Genomic DNA, 24,162 nt, shown 5'->3' with positions numbered 1-24,162 from the left:
GTACCTGCAATTAATTCTTTAATAAATTTTAGATAGCTCGCTGTGCTTTCAAGCCCAGTGAAGGATCTGTGAATCAGTGCAGAATTCACGTCTACTATATATCCCATGGAAGATTTCCAAGCAAGGATGAGATATCAGTATTAAAAATAATAAAGGATAGCAAACCTTTATTCCTGGTGCCTCACACAGCTCTGCCTTCCTATCCTCCTGCTCTGTAAATAAAAGTATTAAAAGAGACTCTTGCTTTGTGCATAAGAGACTGCTTGGTAAATAGAAATTAGTACTCCATGGCAACATGGACTCCCCTTCAAGCTGGGCTCTCATAAAAAGGCAGCTCTAGCGAATCCAGAAGCCAACAGCAGAGAGTTTCAGCACAGCAGCTCAGTGTTCTGCCGGGGAGAGGAAAACAGTCATTAACCCACCTTTTAACCACTTTCTTCCATTACAGTGTGTCGCTCATCCATTATTCCACCTCCAGCACCCTCTGCTTAACTACCCGTTGTTTAATCAATTCATCGCTCTTTAATCAGTTTAGAAAAGAACAAGTGGAAATAGCCACCCACTTACTGTTGTTGGCGATGATGCTTGGGGGTACTTTCCTGCTGCTGCTGTTGTTACAAGTGGCATGAACACACTCACAGAAGCTACAGGTTGGCACAGATGCGGCCAATTCCCTTTCCCTTAATTTGCCTCTGAAATGAGGATTGTCTCTCGCAACATCAAAGTAGGAATAAAGGAGAATGCCTCTAAGTATATGCAGATTGCTTCCTTCTTACCTCTTATTAACAGCAACCAGTTCACATACCCAGATGCAGGCACCAGCACGTCCAGAATTATAAGTTAAGTCAATGGATAAGCCAGCAGGCTTTGGGGCACCAAAGAGAGTAGTTTCTCCCCACCAACTTGCAACCCCAACCACCAGCCGTCCAGGATCAACCCCGGGCATTGTAGGGTAGAGCAGAGGAAGCTGCCTTATACTGAAACAAACCATTGGCCCATCTGGCCCAGTACTGTCTGCACTGACTGGCAGCAGCTCTCCAGGGTTCCAGACAGGGAATCTTTCCTATTCCTACCGGGGAATGCCAAGGATTGAACCAGGGGCCTTCTGCATGCAAAGCAGGTGCTCTGTTACTAAGCAGCAACATACCCTCACATCACAGGAAGCTGCCTTATGCTGAGTTAGACCATTGGTCCATCTGGCTCATTATAGCTGATTGGAAGTGACTCCCAAGTTTCCAGCAGGAGTCCTTCTCAGCCCTAACTGGAAATGCTGAGGATTAAATCTAGGATGTTTTACAAGCATAGCATATGCTTACCCCCTGAGCTATGGCCTCCCATGCAGACTTTATTGAAATGGATGTGAGCTGCACAAGAAAAAGCTCCCAGTCATTTCACTGAGGCTGGTGCAAGAGAATCTCCCAGCAGATTGTGCCCCATTCAGGGGATCTGTTGGCGACAACAGCCTTATGGTAAGACTTTCTGCACCCTTCCAACCTGAAAAGACAGAGGACTTTCAGGTTGGGGTTGGTGGCAGATGCACATTTCAACAAGGGGGAAAGGGGGAGGAAGAGCATTGAGGAAAGTAGTGGAAATTGGGAAGAAAAGGCTACATGAAGACAAGATAGGAAGAAATGGGGAAAAGGAGAATAGCTGAGTTAAGGCTGGATTGGACCTTGCAGAGGAAGAAGAGAGAACTGAGCTGCATGGAAGAAGCCCACAAATGACATCAGTTCCAAATGGCATCAAATTTTAAATCACCCAGATTTGGAGCTTTTGGGAACCTTTGCCTCAATTTTCCATCTACTGGCTCAAGATTATATCCTCCTCTCCTCTATCTGAAGACAGATGATTATAACAAAACCCCATTAACCTCAGATTGCTTCCGGTGGAGGGTTGGCTCACCATGGGACTGCTCAACATCTGCCATTGTGCTCAGTGGAAGGCCTTTCTACGCACTGTGTTCTCTATTGTTGTCAACTCGAGAGCATCCATCATCCCTAGGTTTCTTCTGAGGGCTCCTCCAGATGACCTATTTATGAAATCACCCTGATTTGCTGTCACAAGGTTTACGTGGGGGTTAGGTTTTATCCAGTCTTTTATTGAGCATTCATTCCAATTTGCTTGCAGGGTGTTTGTACCTCTTCCTGTTTATCATTAGTTTGTTGCTCGCTTTTCAGTGCATTTCCCTAACCCCAAAAAGGTCCCTTTCTTTTTTAAAATGGGTAGGACATTGCACTAAGGCAACAGAGCACTTTAATCTACTTCAGTTGTGCAAACCTAATTTCCTGGGGTGCACTTGAATTGCTCCTGGAAAATATTGACAGCCTGGAGGCACCCTAAGCCTGAATGCAGCAAAGGTCCACTCCAATATATGCCCAAGGTTCTTTAGTCACTTGCCTATAGGAATGGGCAGGTGCATGCTTAACATTGTACAGATATCTGTCCCACTTTTTAATTTGTTTTCCCTTGGGGGGGTTTTATGTTGACCTTCTGGCAGTCCCCCAATGAGAAGTTCATCCTTCTCATTCACTCCCGGATTCCCTTCAGTGCATCTGAATGATGTGTCCTGTTTCTGCCTGCAGTTTTGGGGTAGTGGGTATAGCTGTTCTCCTGTACAGCCACTGGGAAATGACAGATGAGCTCTGGTGGACACAGTTCAGGACACTTCCTTCCTTCCTTCCTTCCTTCCTTCCGTATCAGAGCAATTCTGCAATGAAGCTCACTGCCAGTGCACAAAAACCATAGCGCTGGTTGAACCACTGGATTGGGTTGACAGATTCGTAATGTACTGGAACAAACATGAGAAATCTACGTCTGTCTTTGCAGAAAACAGTGGCACATGTGACTTCGATTTCCCTTCCCCGTGTGCGGAAATGCATTAATAGCAGATATTTTTGTTTTATCTAGCTGTTGCTCACTGTGTTGAGAATCACCTAAGGTAATGGTGGAGCTATGAAGGAGTACATCAAATAAAACCATAAAAAAGGTTTTATTTCTGCCTCCCATGATAGGGATGGAGATGATACTTCTGAAGAATACTTATTATTGGTTATCTTTCCATGAAGCAAGTCTGCATAGGCAAGCACACAGAAATTCTGATTTACTGGTTTTCTTTTTGCCTCCCCACCTCCCGCCCCTACCATCATCTGTGAGCTTTCCTGGTCTGCAGTGTTTCCATGCCATCTTATTTCATTTAGGGTTTTTTCCTTTAAAAAAAAAATCTGTTCTGTCCTGAAGATGATTATGCCAGCTCCACAAAGGTTTGCATTGTAACTGATAAAGCAAGACCTTTCTGTAAAGTTTATTTTCACTTTAAAAGATCTGTCGGAAACCTGGCAGCAAAAGCTGCCGCTGTGAGCCCATGAATGTCAGAGTTGATGATTGCTTCATTAGAACCCTACAAACTTCAAGAGCCAAAGGCTTTCATGTTTCTTTACATGGTATTAGGGAAAATAAGCTCAAGGCATTATTTCTTTAAATGGGATTTCAAACATTCCCTCCGGAAAATAAAGTATAACTTGTTTGAATACCAGGGAGCTTGTAGGAGAAATCTGTTTGGTCAGAGTTGTGAAAGTTGGCCTTTCTCTTGGATTTTCAGTTTTGGGCAGAAAGAAAGAAAGAAAGAAAGAAAGAAAGAAAGAAAGAAAGAAAGAAAGAAAATTTGCATAGCACACATTACAAATTAGGGGAAAATTTGGTGAGAAACTGTCCACAGCTTATTTAAATATTTATGGTCCCCACTTTCATAGAATGTGTCAAGGTGGCTTACAACATACAAAATATAATAAAAACCAGTCTATAAATATGCATGAAACATAATTAAAAGCACCGATAAAACAATAGTACATACTGGCTGGTTAAAAAGAGAAAATCATATTGTGGATGCCTGTCTAAACAGTACAGTTTCCAGAAGATGTCTAAAAGAAGGCAAGGGTGGTTCCTGCAGAATCTCTACAGCTAGGGGTTTCACAAGCCAGGGCCTGCTACTAAAGGCTTGATCCCTACTGCAGGCCAGCCGAACCTCAGGGGTGTGGGGAACCACCAGAAGTCTCCTATCAGAGGTTTATCGGTGGAGCATAAGCAATCAGATGTAATGCATGCAGCAGCATGTCAGGGACTGACTGGTTGGCAAGGAGTGGTGGGAGATTCCAGCCAGAGAACCCTGTAGGGAAGCCCCAGAGGAGGAAGGCTCAGAGAGATGGGGCGGGTGGGGGGATGCTGAGAAGAGCCAGGGGCAGGAAGCAATTCAGAGTCTGGACATGAAGCCAGGAAGAAGGGGCCAGAGGCGGCAGAAGCATCCAGGATACCTGAAGGAGCATCTCCACCCCCATCGTTCAACCCGGACACTGAGGTCCAGTGCTGAGGGCCTTCTGGCAGTTCCCTCAATGTGAGAAGCAAAGTTACAGGGAACCACGCAGAGGGCCTTCTCGGTAGTGGCGCCCGCCCTGTGAAATGCCCTCCCATCAGATGTCAAAGAAATAAACAACTATCTGACATTTAGAAGACATCTGAAGGCAGCCCTGTTTAGGGAAGTTTTTAATGACCACTGTTTTAATGTATTTTTAATCTTTTGTTGGAAGCCACCGAGAGTGGCTGGGGAATACTAGCCAGATGGGTGGTGTGTGTGTGTGTGTGTGTGTGTGTGTGTGTGTGTGTGTATTGTTGTTGTTGTTGTTAATGGAGCCCGTCCCCTTGTTTCCAAGGTCATGTAGCCCAGTACTGTCTGCTGCAAGGATGCCGAACTTGTGGCCCTCCATGTTGTTGGACTACAACTCCCATCATCCTTGACCAGGCATAGGCAACCTTCGGCTCTCCAGATGTTTTGGCCTACAACTCCCATGATCCCTAGCTAACAGGACCAGTGGTCAGGGATGATGGGAATTGTAGTCCAAAACATCTGGAGAGCCAAAGGTTGCCTATGCCTGTCCTTGACCATTGGCCATGGTGGGTGGGGCAGGTAGGAGTTGGAGTCCAACAGCAATAGGAAGAGAACAGGTTTCCCATCCCAGGTCTACAGGCAGTGGCTCTCCAGAGTCTTTTCCATCTGATCTTTTCAACTGATCCTTTTAACTGGAGATTCTAGGGGTTGAAGCTGAGATCTTCTGCATACAAAGCAGGTGATCTGTGATTGAGCAGGGTAACTTCCTGCTGGTTTGTACCCGGTATTGGTACAGCTTCAGCGAAAGAAAGACTCTGAGGCTGTTTGATTAATATTCAGTTAAAGGAACATTTTAAAAATAACTTCTATGCTAGTCACTCTTAATACAAATCATCTAAGCCACAACAAGAATGCCAAAGAAATCGAAAGTTCTTAATCTTTTTCACAGGCACAGGTTTCAGACCATCCCTAAGATGACACCTTAATAACCTGACATTAGACATATCAGTTCATACTTGAAAAGCCGAGAAATGCAGCAAACAGATATCCAAGTGTAAATCAGTTCATCTTGAATCCTTCCGCAAATGGCCTGCTCTGGAGGTCATATCAAAGAGATCCTTCTTCCAGCTTAAATCGGTCTATTCTAAATTGATCTCAGCCCAGTCTCATTTAATGCATTAATGTCTAGTTTTTTAAGAATATGATACACAGTGTAGAGAAATCCTACATACTCCAGTCAGGCTAGTTCAGAGGACTGCAGCCATAGTCACCATCATATTTGTTGTATTACATATCAAAAGAGCTCTTGAGAAATTCTTTTGAAATGATCATTCTAATTTCTTGTTATACAACTGCTCTGTATTCACTCTGAAGACAGCTGCATAGTATTCTAAACCGTGAGTTGTAAACATTGATCTTTTTGTTATGTAGGCTTATATTAAATTGAGATACCTTTTTTCTTATTTGTTCCTACAATTGGGTTCCTGGTGTCAGTTTGTATTTGGCTGCTTGAGCATATTTTAAAGTGTTGCTCCGTCTTGTGATGTTCTTGCCAAGCGCTTTCTTCAAGCAGCCTACACTATAAGAGTTCTTGAGCCAACTACATTTAAAAAACACAAACCTAAAAACCAGTTTTTCATGCCTTTTTTAGGTTCAGGTTGCACAGTGTTCGCTTTAATTTTATTATATTTCTTAACCCTTCTTAAAGAACCGGTGGTCTGGAAATGCTCGTTTGCTTTGGAACCTGAAAAAAGATAAATTTATTGCTAGCAGATTTGTTATTCAGATTGTCAAATGGAAAAGGTGTTCTATGGTATTTTAAAATAAAAAATGGCATGTGAGATTACCAACAAACACTGAAAGGAGAGTTTTAAGAGATCTGATTTGATTTGCTGCTGTGATGGTGAAGAAGAATTATTACTCTGGTCTCAGATATAGTGAGTGATATAATAAACAAAATGGTGTGAGTTATGATTCCATGGCAATACCTATCCTATTAGGTTGTCATAAATCCAGGTTTTGCTATGTGTGTTCAATTTCTGTAACACAAATTCTGTATCATTGTTTATTTTCAGAAAGTGAGGTTGTTTTGTTTTGTTTGTTGTAAATTTGATTGATAGGAAATAGGAAAGAAAGCACACATTTCAAAATGGATTAATTGTATAGCTAGTAGACGCCATTCTTCAAAGGTAAATTGAGAACTGGTACTTATAAAAGGAGAATTAAAGCTTGAACCTGCAACCCACTCTTCAATGTACTGGCCTGTCCCATGATTAGGTTCATTCAGTTGAAAAATGATAGTCTATACAGATAAACAATCCTGCTGCAATATCACACTATAAATTCAAGATCCTGTGTGGTGTATTTAATATTGTACAGAATATGAAATGGGCACCTCCTTCTCCACCATAAAAGAAGAAAAAACCATTCAGCTAGGCTTGGGCAACTCATGTAGCCTAAGCATCTCTCATAGGCAAGCCTACCTTACAGGGTTATAGTGAAGATGACATAGAATAGTCCACCATGCATGGTTCCTGGAACTATGTAGACATAGGTTGTAATACATGTGGGGTAAATACTACTATTAAGTGTGATAAATGCTACTACTACTATTACTACTACGAATCAAAGAACACTACCCTATAGGCATATAAGCTGGTTATTTGTGTTTGCAAAACCTCGTGCCTCACGCCCTGGCAATCAGCTGATCATTTGTGCTTTGAAAGCTGTGCCATTACCCATGTGGGCAAAATCAGGTCTCCGGATGTCACTGTGGGTGGCCTCACCTGCCTGTCCAGCTTGGCTCACAGATGGTGGGGAAAATCAGGATCAGGCCTGCTGGCTGGATCCAGTTCCCCATTTCTGGTGTATGGGGAATATATAAAACAACTTGATTTGTAGGTAATTCCACTTGGCACCATGAAGAAGTCCTGTCTGCCAAGATACGAAGGAAGCAGTCTTTTAGATAGGTGCTTGTATTAGAATTCTTCAAGTTTCGGCCTTTCTAGAAGCTTCTGGATATTGTATTGGGGGGGGCATGCTGTTAAATTCATGTTCACTGAGAAAAATTATATATTGCTCTGGTATCTGCATGTATAAGGGAAGTCTAGGGCCTCAGGACAGACTATTTCAAAGTAGATGAACTGCAGGCAGAGAAGAGCAATTGGACCAGGATGTGTACATAGGGTAGTGATGCTTGGTGTACAAATAGGAGCATTCTGAGTACACAAGTGTCCCTATTTTCCTCTGTGAGAAGTTGGAGAGTATGAACTACTTGTCACCAACAGATTAAGACAGAGCATAAGGCAGGGGAAAAGATATATATTTGTCCAAGAAATTGTGCTTGTTAGGATCCCCACATACATCATAAACTGTGTTTACATCCACATTCAACATCTTTCTCATTCAGTTTCTCATCAGACAAAATAAAATAAACTACGGTTTCCTCAATATGGTAGCACCAGGTAAAGATAATTGAAATTTCTTTCTAACTAGGGAATGAAGTATTTCAGCACAAAAATGTGTAATATACATTTTAGTTCCGTGTGACATTATGCAGATGTTCCGTCATCTGTATAGTTACCATACATCTGCATGCATATATATATAGATTTGATTTAGCACTCTGATCAATAAAATAAAACTTCCTGTATATGTTCAGCATTGCTTTTCAATCTTCAGAGTCTGAAGCGGTGAAGTTGCCAGATCAGAACATTTATCTGTCTAGCCCAGTATTGCCAGCTCTGACAGACAGCAGCTGTCCAGGGATCCAGGCAGAGGTATTTCCTATCACCTCCTGACATCCCTTTAACTGGAGATTTCAGGGACTGAGCTTGGGCCCTTCTGCATGAAAGCATGCACTCTATCACTGAGCTATAGGCACATGGGAAGCTGCCTTATTCTGAGTCAGATCATTGGTCCATCTTGCTCAGTATTGTCTACACTGATTGGCAGCAACTCTCCAGGTTTTCAGGTTGGGGTATCTCAATTCCTGGAGATGCCAGGAATTGAATCTGGGACCTTCTGTATGATGCTCTGCCAGTGTGGTGTAGTGGTTAAGAGCGGTAGACTTGTAATCTGGGGAACCGGGTTCACGTCTCCACTCCTCCACATGCAGCTGCTGGGTGACCTTGGGCTAGTCACACTTCTTTGAAGTCTCTCAGCCCCACTCACCCCACAGAGTGTTTGTTGTGGGGGAGGAAGGGAAAGGAAAATGTTAGCCGCTTTGAGACTCCTTCGGGTAGTGATAAAGCGGGATATCAAATCCAGACTCCTCCTCCTCCAACTCCTCCTCCTCCTCCTCCTCCTCCTCCTCTTCTTCTTCTTCTTCTTCTTCTTCTTCTTCTTCTTCGAACCAAAGCTTTCCCCCAAGCTATGGTCCTTCTCATAAAGGTAGTGCCCCCCTGTTTCCCTCCAACAGGGCAGGCTACTTACTGGGGGAAATTTGCCAGCAACTGCACAAGAAACAGAGCACTCTCCCTTTGGTTGGCTACTAGGGAAGGCACAGTGTTGGCTGATTGAAGACCCAATCTGGGAAATAGGCCATGCATCTTGCATTGTGGAATCAACAGAACAGGTTGCAGTCTGTGCAGCATGGTTATGTTTTCATTCCCTCTTTCTATCTTAGGACAATCAGGTAACATGCAGTTCAAGTTTGCCATTCCTCTTTGAAGTTTCTGATCCGATACTGTGCAGCAAAATCTAATTCAGACACCACTGAAAAAGACCAGGCAGGGTGGAAGACAAATGATATGGCTATAGCTGTGATGGAAACAAATTTAAGGGACTGGAATAAGATCTAGTTTATTTGGTATGAATGAAGTGACATTAGAGTCAAAGACTATCTCAAGTGTAAGCAGTTCCAGCTGAATGTGGATCTGAGTGTTCCTCAAATCAGAACCTACAAAGAAAGCACTACATTATTTGGATTCTGTTTTAAACTCTTTCCACTTATAGTGAAATTTAATGGAATTGGCTTGGCAATGTGGGTATTACATCAGGTTTGGGGTGCAATTCTGAGGAAACTAAGGCTAAACTAGACATGTTTTGGAGACTGACAGTCAACCTTCCTAATGTCCTTCCCTGTGGTTAAAAGCAGCCAGGGAGGAGGGGACATATTGCCCCCAGATGGGGGCACTAAGTAGGGAGGGCTTAACCATGTCCACCTTTGGAAATCCCCCTCAATCTGTTATTAGCTGCAGAGAGCAGGAAAAGACAAGAACAATTTGTAGCAGCTTTTACTAAAAAGAAAAAAGATATTGGGAGATGCAGTAATGGATCTCCCATGTCACATCCAGTTTTGCCCTATGATACAATGACTCCCAACAGAACTCAACGGAATCAAAGGACTCATTGGTGTAATTTAGTTCCACCGAGGGCCTTGGGGTTGAGACATGCTGGATTACGCACTAGATTTCTTTCTTGTGGAATCTGCTAGAGGAGGGCTTTCGACACTGAATAAATAAGCACTTGTTCAAAATCAAATCTGTCTGATATTAAGCAATACGTTACAAAACACTGTTTCGAGCATATATGCAGAAGATAAGTAGGCTTTAAATATGGCATATCTTAGTGTTTTGCCCTTGGTGTTAACGCCAACTTCAAACACATAGTAACTCTTCATATAACAATAGTTTGCATCTTGTGTTTACTACAAGATTATTTATCATGTTATTTCTAGTTAACTATTAAAAAGCAGTATATTTCCAAGCATTTACAGATTTGTATTTCCCCCCAAGAAAGCTGAATTATGATCAAATAAGACAGATAATGATAAATAAGCATATAAGTAAGCCTAGCTTGAAGGAGCTAAGTATACTATTAATGTCCCTTCTGTGAAGTTAAATCCTATTTCTTTCAGCTATTTCTTCATTAGTTAATGAGGTCTCACCAAAATGGGTTTTTTAAATGGTATTCTTGCATCCTTGCCTCTAGAAATATCTTAAAATATTCATACAGAACTTCGTCTTCTGAAGGTACACTATATATAAATTTAGGCAATAATTACCTCAGTTGCGGGGTGTCATAAACCCACAACATGCAGATAGTCATCAGTACATATATAGCTCACAATTTGCAGGCAGTTTTTAAAGTGGAAAATTGTAGAAAAATAGTGGTTTATATCTGGTCCTCATTGCTTGAATCATTTTTGACACTCTGTGTAGTTGATCGCTTAAGAACTTGCTAATGGAAAATGGAGCTTTCCAGCTCCTAGTCAACATTAATAACCTGCACAGATTAGTAGTAACTAACTTCTCTTGGCTCTTGCTGTGCCTTGGTAAAAATTATCAGTGGAGGAAGTGTCCATCTTCTGAAAAATCCCTATTGTAGTTGTCACTGACAGCTTCTGTGTTATCATCTCATCATAAAGGTCCTTGATTGGATGAACCACAAAGATTAAACTCAGAGAGAAAGAGAGAGAGAAAGAGAGAAAGAGAGAGAGAGAGAGAGAGAGAGAGAGAGAGAGAGACTCTCCAGTTAAATGCAAGGGTGTTCTCTGAGGATGAAAGAGATATTTTAAATACAGATGATTCCTTACAATTTAACAAGGTAAAATGGCTACCTTTAGTTTCTTATGCCTATGCAAACAGGACACAGCTTAAGTCCTTCCATAAATTCAAGGGGAAGCTGAATTAGAAATGATGCGGCTATTTTCCTCTCTCACTTCAAAATAGTGTAGATTTTGAGAGTTGTACATCATAGACAAAAAGGGTTTCCAGCTAAAAAATGCTGACACCTGGGCTGGGGCAGGGAGCAGAACCCAATGGAAACTAGCAAGTCAGGGCATAGGAGTCCAACAGTTTAAATAAAAGCCATTGGGCAGGGCTTGTGTCAGTTGTGTCATGCTTTTGTTCACCTAAGGAATGTGTGGAGAACCTTCAGCTCTTCAGAGGTGGTTGAACTACAGCTCCCATCATCCCTAGCCATCGGCCATGCTTGCAATGGAGCTGACTTATAAACAATCAGAAATTCTAAATCAATTGCATCAAACAACAAATTCCCTCCATTAAACAAAGAGAATGGAACGGCAATAAATGACTCTTATTCATATACCAGATATTTCAATTTCTTGCACAGTACCTGGGTTGCCCCAGCAAGGTGTTAGTTGTCGAACACGCTGATCTGTTGCTGACTCATGTATCCTGTATCAGAAATGCACAAAGATATTTAAGAATGCAAAGCAGCGTCTCTGTGATATATATTGCTGGCAATTTATTTAATTATTGGTCCGTAAATGTTTCCGATTTGTGGCTATAGATGTTTTATAATTTAATCCCCAAATGTTTTAAAATCAGTGTTCCATTTCTTCCATCATCACTTAAAGCGCCAATCTCTTTCTTATTTGCCTTCATGTTCCGGTTTGTTCTCTCTCTCTCTCTCTCTCTCTCTCTCTCTCTCTCTCTCTCTCTCTCTCTCTCTCTCCTTTTTTGCAAACAAATAAATAAATAAGCAGACAGATAAAAAGATCAATAACCCGAGGCAGCTTGCATATTAGATTTGATAAATGTGAAGCATTTGGATATTATGTTGTTCTTCTTCTCTTCTTTCCTAGCATGAGGACATTCAGGACATGTTGACAGCCAATATTAATAAGCTTAAGACTAATACTGGCGGTGGCTAAATACAATTCTGGCAGAGTTAAGTGCTCTTTACAATAATAGCACTGTCCTTTAAAAGGATTGCTTTCACATTTGTATCATGCATTTACTGAGATTTCCTTTTACTGTTTGTTGTTTTGCAGGTGATTCATATAACAGGAAGGTTGCGCCTGAGAGTGTCGCTGTCCCATGGGCGGACAGTCCCTAGCCAAATCATGGGGCTTGTAGTTGTTGCTCATGCTTTGCCCCCTCCTACGATCAATGAAGTCAGAATCGACTGCCACATGTTTGTTACTCGAGTAAACATGGACCTCAATATCATTTACTGTGAAAATAGGTACAGCATTTTGGCTTTTGGTTTTGTTTTGTTTTGTTTTTCCAGTGTTGCGCATCTAAACATCCCTGTTCTTCTACCACAGTACACATTCTGGAGGAGGGTACTGATTTCCTGTGAGGATAATGATGCCAGCTGTACAGCTATGTAGCGGAGGGGGGGGGGAACCAAGTATCTTCTTTCAATCAGACAAGGGAGAACCTCATTTTGAGATTTGGAAAACTGAGCGGGAGATTGATTGACTGATGGTTGCCTAGAGAGTTAACAGAGGGAGGGGGGTGCCAGAATTTAAATGTTGCTGTTCTGACTGCAAACTACTGTGGTAACCTCTGGATCAGCAGTTCGCACAGTGGAATACTGGTGCCCTTGGGAGTACATCAGTGAGTGCCTGAGTAAAATCATAACAGAATCTACCCTTTCCCACCCCATCTGCAGCAGCTATTCACACAACACACAGGCAGATAGGCATATTTTCCCAAGGGCAGGCAGTCATTCAAGTTTTTCCTAATTTTCTCTCAAGCCATATCCTATATTGGATCATTCTCAGATGGTTTTTCTCATCAGTGAGGTAGAACACCATTTGTAAAGTTTGCAGCTGTGCATCCTTTCCGTTCCCCCCCCCCCCGCAAGTACCGTTTATTCAAGACACTTTTGGTACTGGCGATACAATGCTGAACTATGGTGCAGTATAAACAGTTTAAGTTGTCTTTAATCCGTTACAAAACATCAACCAGGTAGCCCTCTTTGCACTGGGGCTTTACTTTAAAACACTGAAGTGCATGAGATACCACTTTTAGTCAGAACAGCTGCACCTTCTGTTGCTTGGCTGGTTTTCAAGAAATAGGCTCAGCAGGTCAGCAGAGGCACCTGTGCATGATCTTGTCATGGAAAAAAGTAATATTACAGTTGAACAGCAGGGATGTTTGCAAAGAAGCCATGGGAAAGGTGATAGTTAAGTTGGTGGTACAGGAATAGCAAGCATACATAAATTGTAGAAACGAGAAGGTAAAAAAAGTAAAAACATGTTTCCCCCCGGTTTGGGCAGTAGATTAGGGCTGGCTTATATATCAAGCTACTGGGTTTATTTCTCTCCTTCCACTGTGTGAGATACATGAGTCTTTCCATGAGTTCTGGAGCTGATAAACATTTTAGAAATCTCAACATGGGTGATGTATGCATCACCTTTCCCTACTTCTTTGTAAGTAGAGTTACACCTGTAAAGAGATTTGGAGCACAGAGAGATAAGCCCTGTTCTCATCCACGAACACTGAATGCTTGGAAACGGCAGTGGGTGGCAAAAGCAGGATCACAGCAGCATTGTCCCTGATCTACATGCATTCAATGGGTTGCTGTAAATTTGTATACGAAGTCTATAGGTTTGTCCACAAAATAGGGGACCCCTGATTTTTATTGGGTTCCTGAGCATATGTACAGTTTTTATGTGTCTTTAGCTGTGGTCATGGCAAAGCCTGCATTCTGATTCTGTTCCCTCCTCATGCAACACATGGTCAATGAACTTGGGTGGTTGTGTGAACACAGCTGTATTCTTTCAGTCCTGCAACTAACCAGAGTTTCATGTTGACTTGAAAGACCTAGTACAGAAATTCGCAAATGAATTTTATTCACATGCTACTGCATCTATCACACACCGGGGGGGGGGGGATGAATCTTGGAGATTACAATATAATGTGCTCAAGCCAGATGACGAGTCAGTAGTACGCATTGTGTAGAATGAAATTGCATGGTCAGGAGCTCTGTGTGTAATGAATAGCTGACAGTGTTTCATATCAGATTTTGTTCATGTTGGTACAGTGATATGTTAAAGTGCCCTAGAGTACAGAATTAATATTTCCCAAATATTAATAACAATGCAATAATATAATGGTTTGTGCCTTTCATTTCCCCACTAGCAAAATGCCAGTCAGTTTGGCAGGTGTGGTGGAGAGAAGTCCCTTGCAGGAATACTTCCCTCCTGAGGTCTCAGTGGAGGCCATGTCCCAGTATCAGGGTTGGGAATATTTTTGTCCCCACCATGATGCTGCCTCCAAATTCAGCATACTTACTTTTCTCTCATACAACTGGATGACTATTAGTCGCTAGGCAAGGAAATAGACATACCGGTATGTATGTTAGAAGCACAGGAATCACCTGTCCTTACCTAATGACCTCAGGTTCTGAGGAGAGCAGGCTTGGACCCTAACAGTATCTAGTGATGGCAGCCATTTATTTTGACCCATGGAACACAATGGTACCAACTGACATAGAAAGCTACCATATACCAGCTCAGATTATTTTCCCCTCTAGTAGCCCAGTATTGTGGCTCTGATTGGCAATGATTCTCCAGGGTCTCAGTCACAGGCTTCCATCACCTGTTAACCTGATTTAACTAGGGACTAGAAACATGAAAAGACATGTGCTAACACTGAGTACACAGTGGCCCTGCCCCTTCATCTACAAACTTCTGTCCTGGCTTCCATTTCTTCGTCATGCTAGAATGATTTCCTTAATTTTTGGAGTATCTGCTCTTAAGTTTCTTATTTTGGTGACCTTCATTTACAAGAACACCACATTAATGCCGAGCACTGAAACTTGGCAGTTTTCAAGAAAGCAATTTGCTTCTTGTAACTGGCTTGCCCACATTTGCTCCTGCTGTTGGGTTTCCCATAGGCATCAGGTTGGCCACTATGAAACAAAAGGTGCTGAACTAGAGGGGCCATTGGCCTGATCCAGCTGGGCTCTTCTCATATTCTTTTGGAGAGGAATGTCTTACCTCCTGTTCCAGCCATACTAAACCTGCAGTCTGGGGGGCTTCTCCTGCTCCACTTCAGTTTTATGATACTTGTATTCTACCACTTCCCATCCTGCAGCACCTGACAATTGACTTGAGACAATTTGGTCTCCATCAATCTACACAAAAGTGTGTGTTATCCCCTCTGGTGGGGGAGAACAGAGGAAGCAGAGTATTGTGGTTTCTCCTGCCTCCGGATGATGTAGGCAGTGGCCGTGTGTACACACACACACACACATACCACCTTTCACTTTAGTAAGTGATTTTTGCCAGATAGTGAGAACCTGCCAGGTAGTTCCCTAATTCACTGCAATATTTTTATCACACCTAGTTCTTACTGTCTCTCAGAGTGACTATAGGGAGTAACACTCTGCTGGTTATCTCTGCACTCTAAATGTGTGAACCCTGTTTGTACTTTGATAGCTCTATCTCTAAACTAGTCTTAAACCTCTGCCATAGGGGAAGCAGCCCTGCAAAATGTACCCTTGGGGTCTTCATGGCTAAATGTTTCTAAAAGAGGCATTTGTGGGTGGCAGGATTTAAAGCTAAAAATGATTTATATTGTGTGTGTGTGTGTGTGTGTGTGTGTGTGTATGTGTGTGTGTATGTGTGTGTGTGTGTGTGTGTGTGTGTATGTGTGTATGTGTGTGTGTGTGTGTGTGTGTGTATGTGTGTAGAACCTATTTCAAATGTTTGCCCAGACGAGGCTGATTCACCCAACATGATTTTCAATTTTGAGGATTCCCCCCCCCCCTTCCACTGAAGCCTGAGGACATTGACATCTGGACAATCAATGACAGAGACATACACATACAGAGAGAGGCTGAGCAGAGCATAGAGCAGAAAGAGGTACTGAAAGGATTTAAAAGTTTCTGTGTGGAGTAAACCACAAAGTCCCAGTTGAAAGAGCCAGGAGTGAAAGCGTTGCTCCCAGCTGAATAAGACTAGAAAAGAGAACACCCCCCAGGCATCTGTATGTCTCAGCATTTAAATTATATCGCTTGAAATGTCAGTTTTGGACTTTGTGCCAGGAAACAGTTGAAGAGGATTTTTTCCCCATGAATATACCCAATAGAAGACCAATCTGTTGAAATGAAAGGTATCTCTAATCATTTAGCATAAGCATAGCATGTTCTCATTTTATTATGTAACCTTGAAATATCTTGCTCTTTTAATGAGGAGCTTTGTATTTTAAGGAATTATATTATCTTAGTGGCTGTTGTATGACACGAGTGGACCCACCAAAGATTTGCTTTGCATTTAATTTAACTGGCTGTTATCTGCAGCTTTCCTTTAAAAGAGACAAACGGAAAATATCACAAACTTAGTTTGTGCCTCATCTGTGCATAGAAAGCAGCAATGTCATGGGTGTCCTGCAGTGATGAAAAACATTTCTTCAGATGCCCATTTTGTAGGAACCAATCTTAGAATTTCCTGTGTCCGCAGATAAGAGCATGGGCTAGGGACATATCAGTGTCTGTGCCAGCACAGCAGGGTAATGTGCAACTGGAATTTCAAGAATGTTTTGGCAAGCAGATACACACGTGCTGTTTTTGGGGTGTGGATATAACATGATGCATTGTTCTTACATTATTATTTACTTACTTGTTGCTCAACTTATAGGCTCTATTTTCTTCCTTCATAGGATTAGTGATTACATGGATCTGACCCCTGTAGATATCGTAGGGAAGAGATGTTACCACTTCATTCATGCTGAAGATGTGGAAGGGATCAGGCACAGTCACTTAGACTGTAAGTACTTCAAGGCATGTCAAAATGAACTGGTCTTACAACTGCTCTTGAACTATTCCTTGCATGTTGTACATTTCTTTCTGGTTTACCTTGGGAGTGGTTCTGTTGTAAAACGCTCCCCTCCCCTCAATCATTTATGATTGCCCGTGAGGGTTTGCAGTGAAACCCTATGTGTCTATTCAGAAGTAAACCCCATTGAATTTGACAGAACTTACCCCCACCCTGAATAAGTGTAAGGTAGCAACCTCGGTCAGGATAAATCTTTTAATTGGTTGACAGCTCTAGTCCTTAGTTATCGTAGCTAACAGTTGATAGACCTTTTTCCCTGTAAATTTATATATTCTGTCTAAAAAGCCATTTATACTAGTGACCATCACAACAACCTATGGCCCAAAATGGGCTGTGGAAAAGAAAGAATAGTTTTAAAAGGCAGGTGGTGCCATCAGGTCTGGAGACTGCTGAGAACAGTGATTTATGAGTGTTAATAAGTGTGGACAAGGCCTAGAAAGGATTCCCCAAAGCACGCAAGGATCATTCCTTTCTGGTAAAACTTTTCTGGGGCGGCAGGACATGGTACAGCTCTTGTGGCGACTGCCTTTACATTGCTTTCCAATTGTGTAAGATGGACAGGTCCTTTATTTGAGAATGCTTGTGAGATAAGCTGACTAGTGATACGGCCCTTCATACCTCAGTTGCTATGCTACTAATGAGTTCGCTATTGCTTTGTGTATCATTTTATGGGCACTGTGCATATTGCTGCATGCATAGTTATCAGAGACTCAGTTGAAATGTGATGCTGAGCACATAGGACATTGTGCTGGAACATTTTTATACAACCAGCATCAGAAGTATTTGGGCCTGTGGTAGGATGCATTTGCATTCCACCCTCATCTTTGATAAGGAAGAGTGGGGGAAATGCTGTGCTTTTCCACTGGCAGAGCCCCCTGGCTGCAATTATCTAACATAGCTGGAATTAATGCTGAGGAACTACTCTGGAGTAAACTATTTAAAGTTGGGGGCCTCTTTACCAACTCCATGCTAAATTCCTGTCAAATAAATCCCCTTGTAAACTGTTTTTTTTTAAAATGTATTAGTATTCTGCATTCAGATAACCGTAAGAGGGACAAAGCTAATGAATATACATCCCATTGCTTTAATATATGAAAAAGGCACTTTAAGAGGCACTATTCTAGTACAACAGTGTTGCCCTGTTCTGATTTAGCAAGTCCATTTGCAACTGGGGTGGGGGGGGGGTGGGAGAATGAATGGGTGTCACATAATGTAGAAGCATATGTCTCCTCAATTAATTGAAAAAATTAATGATGTTCACTGAACAGTAACATCAAGTACTTTCTGGCTGGGAACCCAGACAGGATGTAGAGGAGTCAGGACCTCCAGAGGATGTCATGAATATACTTCTGGAAGAATATAGGACAATATACCAGGATTTTAAAAATGGATATATTGCTTGTGGGAACATTGTCACTAGCATTGCGTAGCCACAGATATAATATGTTCTTTTCCATTTTGGAATCTTAATTGAGGTCTAAATTCATAAACCTGACTCTGACAAAAAGATACTTGTCAACCTTAGCTATTGCCTGGAGAACATCCTCCTATTTCTTTAGGACTTGATTTACAGCTATAAGAAACACAATTCTTTAGCAACAGCGAGCAAGGGCAGTTCATTTCCCATAAAGCAAAGGTCTCTGATGAATATGTTTGGTAGCATTCTCTGTGATATACTCCTATCTGGTTTCCAGTAGCTGAAATAATCCAGATTTTTTTAAAAAACAAACAAAAACAAAACGCTGCTTCACTACCATTTTATTCACTGCTTCCTTTTTGCCAAGCGATCTTGCCCTTCAATTCAGAGAGAAGAGTTTTCTCCAAAACCAGTTACACATACGTACATGGCTGCTTTTGTGTACATTCATTTGAAGATTTCTATTGACACATTTAATATTACTTAGTGGTTCAGTCTCCCAGCTACAAATGAACTAACCCTTTTAACTTGTACATATCAATTATATTTTTCTTGTTCTTTTAATAACCTTAAGCACATAAAAAAGCCCAGATTGAATGACTCGATAATTCTTGACAGTAAAAACACACTTCACAAGTTTTGCTATCATGCTGTGGAATAACTCTACAATGTCAAGTAGCACACAATTAGTAAAACTGTAGGGGGAAGAAAGGAGTGTTTTGATCCTGAGGAATTTTGATCCTAATCATATCGAAATTTCAATGCTCTTGTAGTGCTTAATATCTTCAATCATAAAAGAAATCAAACTGATTCCAATGTCAGCCTTTTGCATTTTGTGGCTGCTGTGAAATGCTAAAATATACAAATGAATGTCACTGTTGTACAAGTTTATGATAATCACTAAAGCAAAAGAGATTGATTTTAAATTACTGTGATAGTATGTATTGGGTTTAGATGATTTTTGAGTGAGCTAACTTAGAAGTCAGACCAACAATGGAGAGAGAATTTATCTTGCAGCATAAGCATTGGCAAGAGTAGCTAACTGCGGTGAATGGTCAGCCAGAGTGTCTACCATGTAGACAGACACACTGACCTTTTAACGCAAAATGTGATATTGTTGCAGTTGAAATGAAAAAAACAACAACAACGCAGAAATGGCACATCGGTAGACAAAAGATTCTCAAAACTCATGCCTGCACAAGACCTTTTTCTGCCTGAAGTGGACCTAAATGATGCCTCTTCCTACTGCATGGCAGATGTGGCCCTGCTTAAAATTAGTGCTGTGCTGAAAATTTCTCCCACTTTCTTTTCATACCAACCTTTTCCACCAACTAATGAGAAAAGAAATTGCACGTGACAATTGTTAAAGGGGAGAGAATACTTTAGTGTAATTCCCATGGGTGGGGTCCAGGATTTTTGTTGCACTTACACTTTTTGAGGTGGCTGAGGGGTGTTTACTTTCTTACAATTCACCTCACCAGTGATCTGCATGTGAGGTAACTCCTCTCAAGGGCCCTTTCCGTGGCAGGAAGTGCTGGCAGCCAGGGAGGCTGCAAAATGCTGGTGAAATGTTTACTAGAAAGAAATACACAAACTCTCTCTCTCTCTCTCTCTCTCTCTCTCTCTCTCTCACACACACACACACACACACACACACACACATGCACATGTACTACCCTTGACCACCTCACAGTGATAAGGTAAGAGCAAAAACCTTCAGCCCCAGAAATGCTAAAGAAATTAAAAAGTGACCTGAGAATAAGACAGAAAAACAGGGGAAGAAAACTTTTGAGAAATTGAAGAACAGATTTCAGCATAGCACTGCTTGAGAAAAGAGTTATAGTTGAATGTAAACTCCAAAATGTATTGCAGCAAAAGGGCATATTGTCAACCACACAATTCTTCTCCTTCATTGAACACTACATTGAACTAAGAGAACTCCGGGAAGCTTGTCTCCTGGTTTCTGCTCAATTTAACTTAAAGTCCATCTGATCTCTTTGGAGTCTGCTTACACAGAATGGTTTGAGGGGGAAAGAAATGGAAGAATGCCTGGAGCCAATGGCTAAAAAAAAAAAAAAGGGAGGTGGTCACTTTGACTCTGTCCACTTGGCAAAGCCTCACATATTTCTCTGATAGTGTTCTGTCCCTTCCAGTCAGCAGCACCTCTGTCCAGAATGCCAGAGTTCATGTTAGCGTTCAGCACTGCCAGGTCTCCCCAGAGAAGGTGCAGAGGGAGCAGGGCTCCCAATAGAACAGCACTCTGCCAATTATCCAATGGATCCAGACATCCTTGCCCTGGGACTGGAGATCTTCACACCAGCTACCCGGGTTCCTGGTCAGCTCTCAGGTCCTCCCTCATCTTCCTCAGGGCAACAGGATCAGTTAAGACAAGCCAGGCAGGACCTCAGGGTTCCTGTCTTGTGGGTGGCACCATAAATCATTGGCCCCCTCTCCTGGGTCAGTCCCCTGGCCCCCTGCCTCTGTCACACACTCCTCAGAGCCTTGCTAGTCCCTGACATCTATTACACCATTGTGCAAGCACTTGTGTGTGCATTATTAACTAGTGGTCATTTATTTCCCTTCTCCTTGCTGTTCTTTGGAGCCAGCCCATTTGTAAGAAAGGAAATAGCTCAACAGAGGTTTCATAGGGAGTTATCATTCACACAAAGTTTAGTTGTTACCCTGCACCAAACTTGCACTATTTCAGAAATTATTGTAATAGTATCATTATTACATTTATATACTACCTTGCCTTCAAGGAGCTCCAGGTAGCATACATTGTTATGCCTGTCACCTTACAACAACCCTGTGAGATAAGTTATACAGAGAAACAGTCACTGGCCCAAAGTCACCCAGTGAGGTTCATGCCTGAGAGGATTTGAACCCTGGTCTCCCAAGATCTTAGTCCATTACTCTTAACCGCTACACCACACTGGCTCTCCATGGTGATGGAGAATGTGTCTCCGAGATTATCTCATCCCTAAGTAAGGCCACAATCACATTTATGAACAACTCCCATAATGTCGATAAAACTGCATTCAGGGACCAGAAGGCATTGTATGTTTCCTACACATCTCTCCAGTCTGTGGTGTTTTTTGGGGGGGGGGGGGTGTTGGGTTTTTTTGGAGAAAGGAGATGATGTGTAGGTGGTCTCTCTGGATGCTGAGCTCATAATTCATTTTGGTGTCAAGCATAACAGAAGTTTGCTAAATATTGTGTGGGCATGTTTTTTTATTATAGAAAATCAATTTGCAGTTGCCTACTATTCAAAACATCTAGCTCACTAATTATGAAATCTGTAGAAAAGATAAACATCAAAGGCTCCGTTGATTCTGGAAGCTGTTATTATTAGTAAAATACTGTATCTGTTTCAAACATATAAGGCACTTAATGTACTCTTTCTGTCTCTGATGCTATTTCCCCCATGGGTTTTGAAAATGACCTTCCTGTAAGCATCAAGGACTATAACTTTTCAGATAGAGAAACTTGTTCTTGTTTTAAGTCAGTGCCAGGTATATCCCCCTATAGTGCACAGTTTTCAAAAGCAGAAGAAAAAGTAATCCAGAATTTTTCTTTAAAAAAGAAGAAGAAGCACTACTCTGTTTCCAGAATGAAGTTACCCTGTCAGCTTGCCTTGGGCCTTAGGTGGAGAAGAGGAGATTAAAGAGTCAGTATTCCTTTTCATGTTTCATCTGCCAGTTTTGTGAATGTAAAAAGAGAACTGGTATTTACAGCTAGGTATCCAATTGTGATGCTTTTCCTTCTCCTGATAAATTAACAATATTTTCATAGCAGGACAAATTGAATATCAGTGTTCCCTACGCTCATTGATAAGATTATTTTTGCGGAAGGAATAAATAGCACAGATTCAGCCTCCAAATTTCCTCCGCTATAATGGGGCTTTGTGAAGGCAGGGAGGATGTGAAGGCCTCACTGTAAGCTGATCTCATCATTTCCTATTTACTCTATACTTACCTGAATACACAATATACTGTAGCTTTTAAATGCATTTGTACCCTAGTGAAATGTCCTATTGTAAGCTGTTTCACTTTAAAAGACTGCTTTTGATATGAGATTTCTTCATCTCCTCTTCAAACTGAATTAAACTATTTCCTTCCTATAAAACACAACTCACTCTTTAGAAAGCTTTTGGCTTTGATTTCTCAGAAGAGCCTTACAGGAAGAAACCGTGTTCTTTCTTTAAAAAAACACATTTCTGGGAACAAACTTGTACTGACCTGTTTTGTTTTACTCACAGAATTAGATGCCTGGGAAGAACATGAATTTCTTTTGCTGTAATTTCACTGCATGCAAAATTCTAAAACAAAGCTAGCACCCCTTTGTTAGAAGTGGTGTGCCGTCCTCCACAGTATATTTGCCCCAAGATAAATCATTCTATAGATTTTGTACTCCCTTCATAAAGCGCTTCCTATGTAGTGTGCATTTCGCATGCTAACAAAATAAGTGATAACATTGTACAGTAAATGGATTCAACAAAATATTGCAACCAGTTTTTAGCAAACAAAAATGCATAGATAATGTAAAGGTCTCTTCCAAGAGAACGTTTGCTCCTGGTTGGTTATTGTCTTTGATTAAATTGGCTTTATTTGGTATCAACCTTGGAAACATTATTTTGTTGCTGTTTTGGTCGTCCCATTGTCTACAGTGACACTCACTGGTGACATCCCTATAGCAAAAATTGGTACAAAGTATAAGACATACACCAGAACCCTCAATTGCTTTAGCCATGATGGCCTCCTCTTCTCTCCCCCACATATATTTAAATCCCATTAATATAATTGATGGTTTACACAGTGATGAAAAGAGGAATGAGCACCAGCTTTGTAAAAAATACAGAGTTGGTCACACCTATGTAACTTCAGTGATGCCTGCAACAAAATGGTTTTCTAAAATAAAAGTTCACATGTGTTCCAGTACTCATCTCACACCATGTCTGTTTTCCTAATGGTAACAAGCATGCATTTCAAAGGAAAGCTATGAGAATTAATGATTTAATCCTATGCATGTCTACTCAAGTACCACTGAGTTCAGTGGGACTTAGCTCAAAATAAGTATGTGCAGGATTGCAGCCTTCATTATTAATTGCAAGAGAGGCAGCATTTATTAAGTTCAAAGCTATGTTTTTGAAAGAGGTGCGCTCTTGCTGCTTCCTAAAACTCCAAGGTCCTTGTTTTCTCAAATGCGCACACAGTCATTTGATTATTTCATCAACAGTTGATCAGAATCCTGAACTGCTGAACTATTTTGCTGAACGGAGATATTCTAATACATTAAAACCTGTAGGGAAGCCTTTCCTCCAATTTTTTTCTTCCCAAACCTCAATCAGAACAATTACAAACTCAGAAGAATTTGCATAAAATTGCTGTTTCAACACGGATGCAGCCGTGGTTTGACAGAAAAGCTTTACAGTAGGTAGTTAGTATTGTGCCACCTTTTTGCTTAGCCGTGCAGTTTAACCACTCTGTGAATGAGAATTGCTCCTCAGACATGAATACAAAAAAGCAAAAGAGCCTTTTGATTAGATATAAATGCAGAAATCTGGTCAACTTATAGCTTGTTTACAAAACACTATAACCCAAATTGCAAATGTTTGCTGCTGCTACAAAACAGAACAGACTGAACTTGCTGTCAATTTATTGTAATGTCAAAACACTTTGTCAAAAAGTTTTTCGAGTCAAAATAAAATGCATATACAAGTTTCGCAGTTCGTTTGCTCTCTCTCGTTATATGAAGAAGAATCAAATTTTGTGGTGCATCCATCAGGACAAGCATTTCAGGCAGAACAATTCCCCCTCTCTTCCCCTT

At 41.3% G+C, this 24,162-nt stretch overlaps 1 protein-coding gene across 10 annotated transcripts in view; it reads left to right on the top strand.

The window, feature by feature from the left end:
* The window catches only part of NPAS3 (neuronal PAS domain protein 3), a 629,290-nt gene that overhangs the window by 592,470 nt on the left and 12,658 nt on the right, over positions 1 to 24,162 (top strand). For all 10 annotated transcript variants that reach the window (XM_033143786.1, XM_033143778.1, XM_033143768.1 and 7 more), the window contains 2 exons: positions 12,120 to 12,313; positions 16,744 to 16,850. In XM_033143786.1, the coding sequence (XP_032999677.1) occupies positions 12,120 to 12,313; positions 16,744 to 16,850 (301 nt within the window). The remainder of the gene's footprint in view (positions 1 to 12,119; positions 12,314 to 16,743; positions 16,851 to 24,162) is intronic.

This window comes from Lacerta agilis, chromosome 1 (assembly GCF_009819535.1).
Source record: "Lacerta agilis isolate rLacAgi1 chromosome 1, rLacAgi1.pri, whole genome shotgun sequence".
Taxonomy (NCBI): domain Eukaryota; kingdom Metazoa; phylum Chordata; class Lepidosauria; order Squamata; family Lacertidae; genus Lacerta; species Lacerta agilis.
The sequence above is the reverse complement of the archived record's forward strand: the minus strand, read 5'-3'. Positions and strand labels throughout refer to the sequence as shown.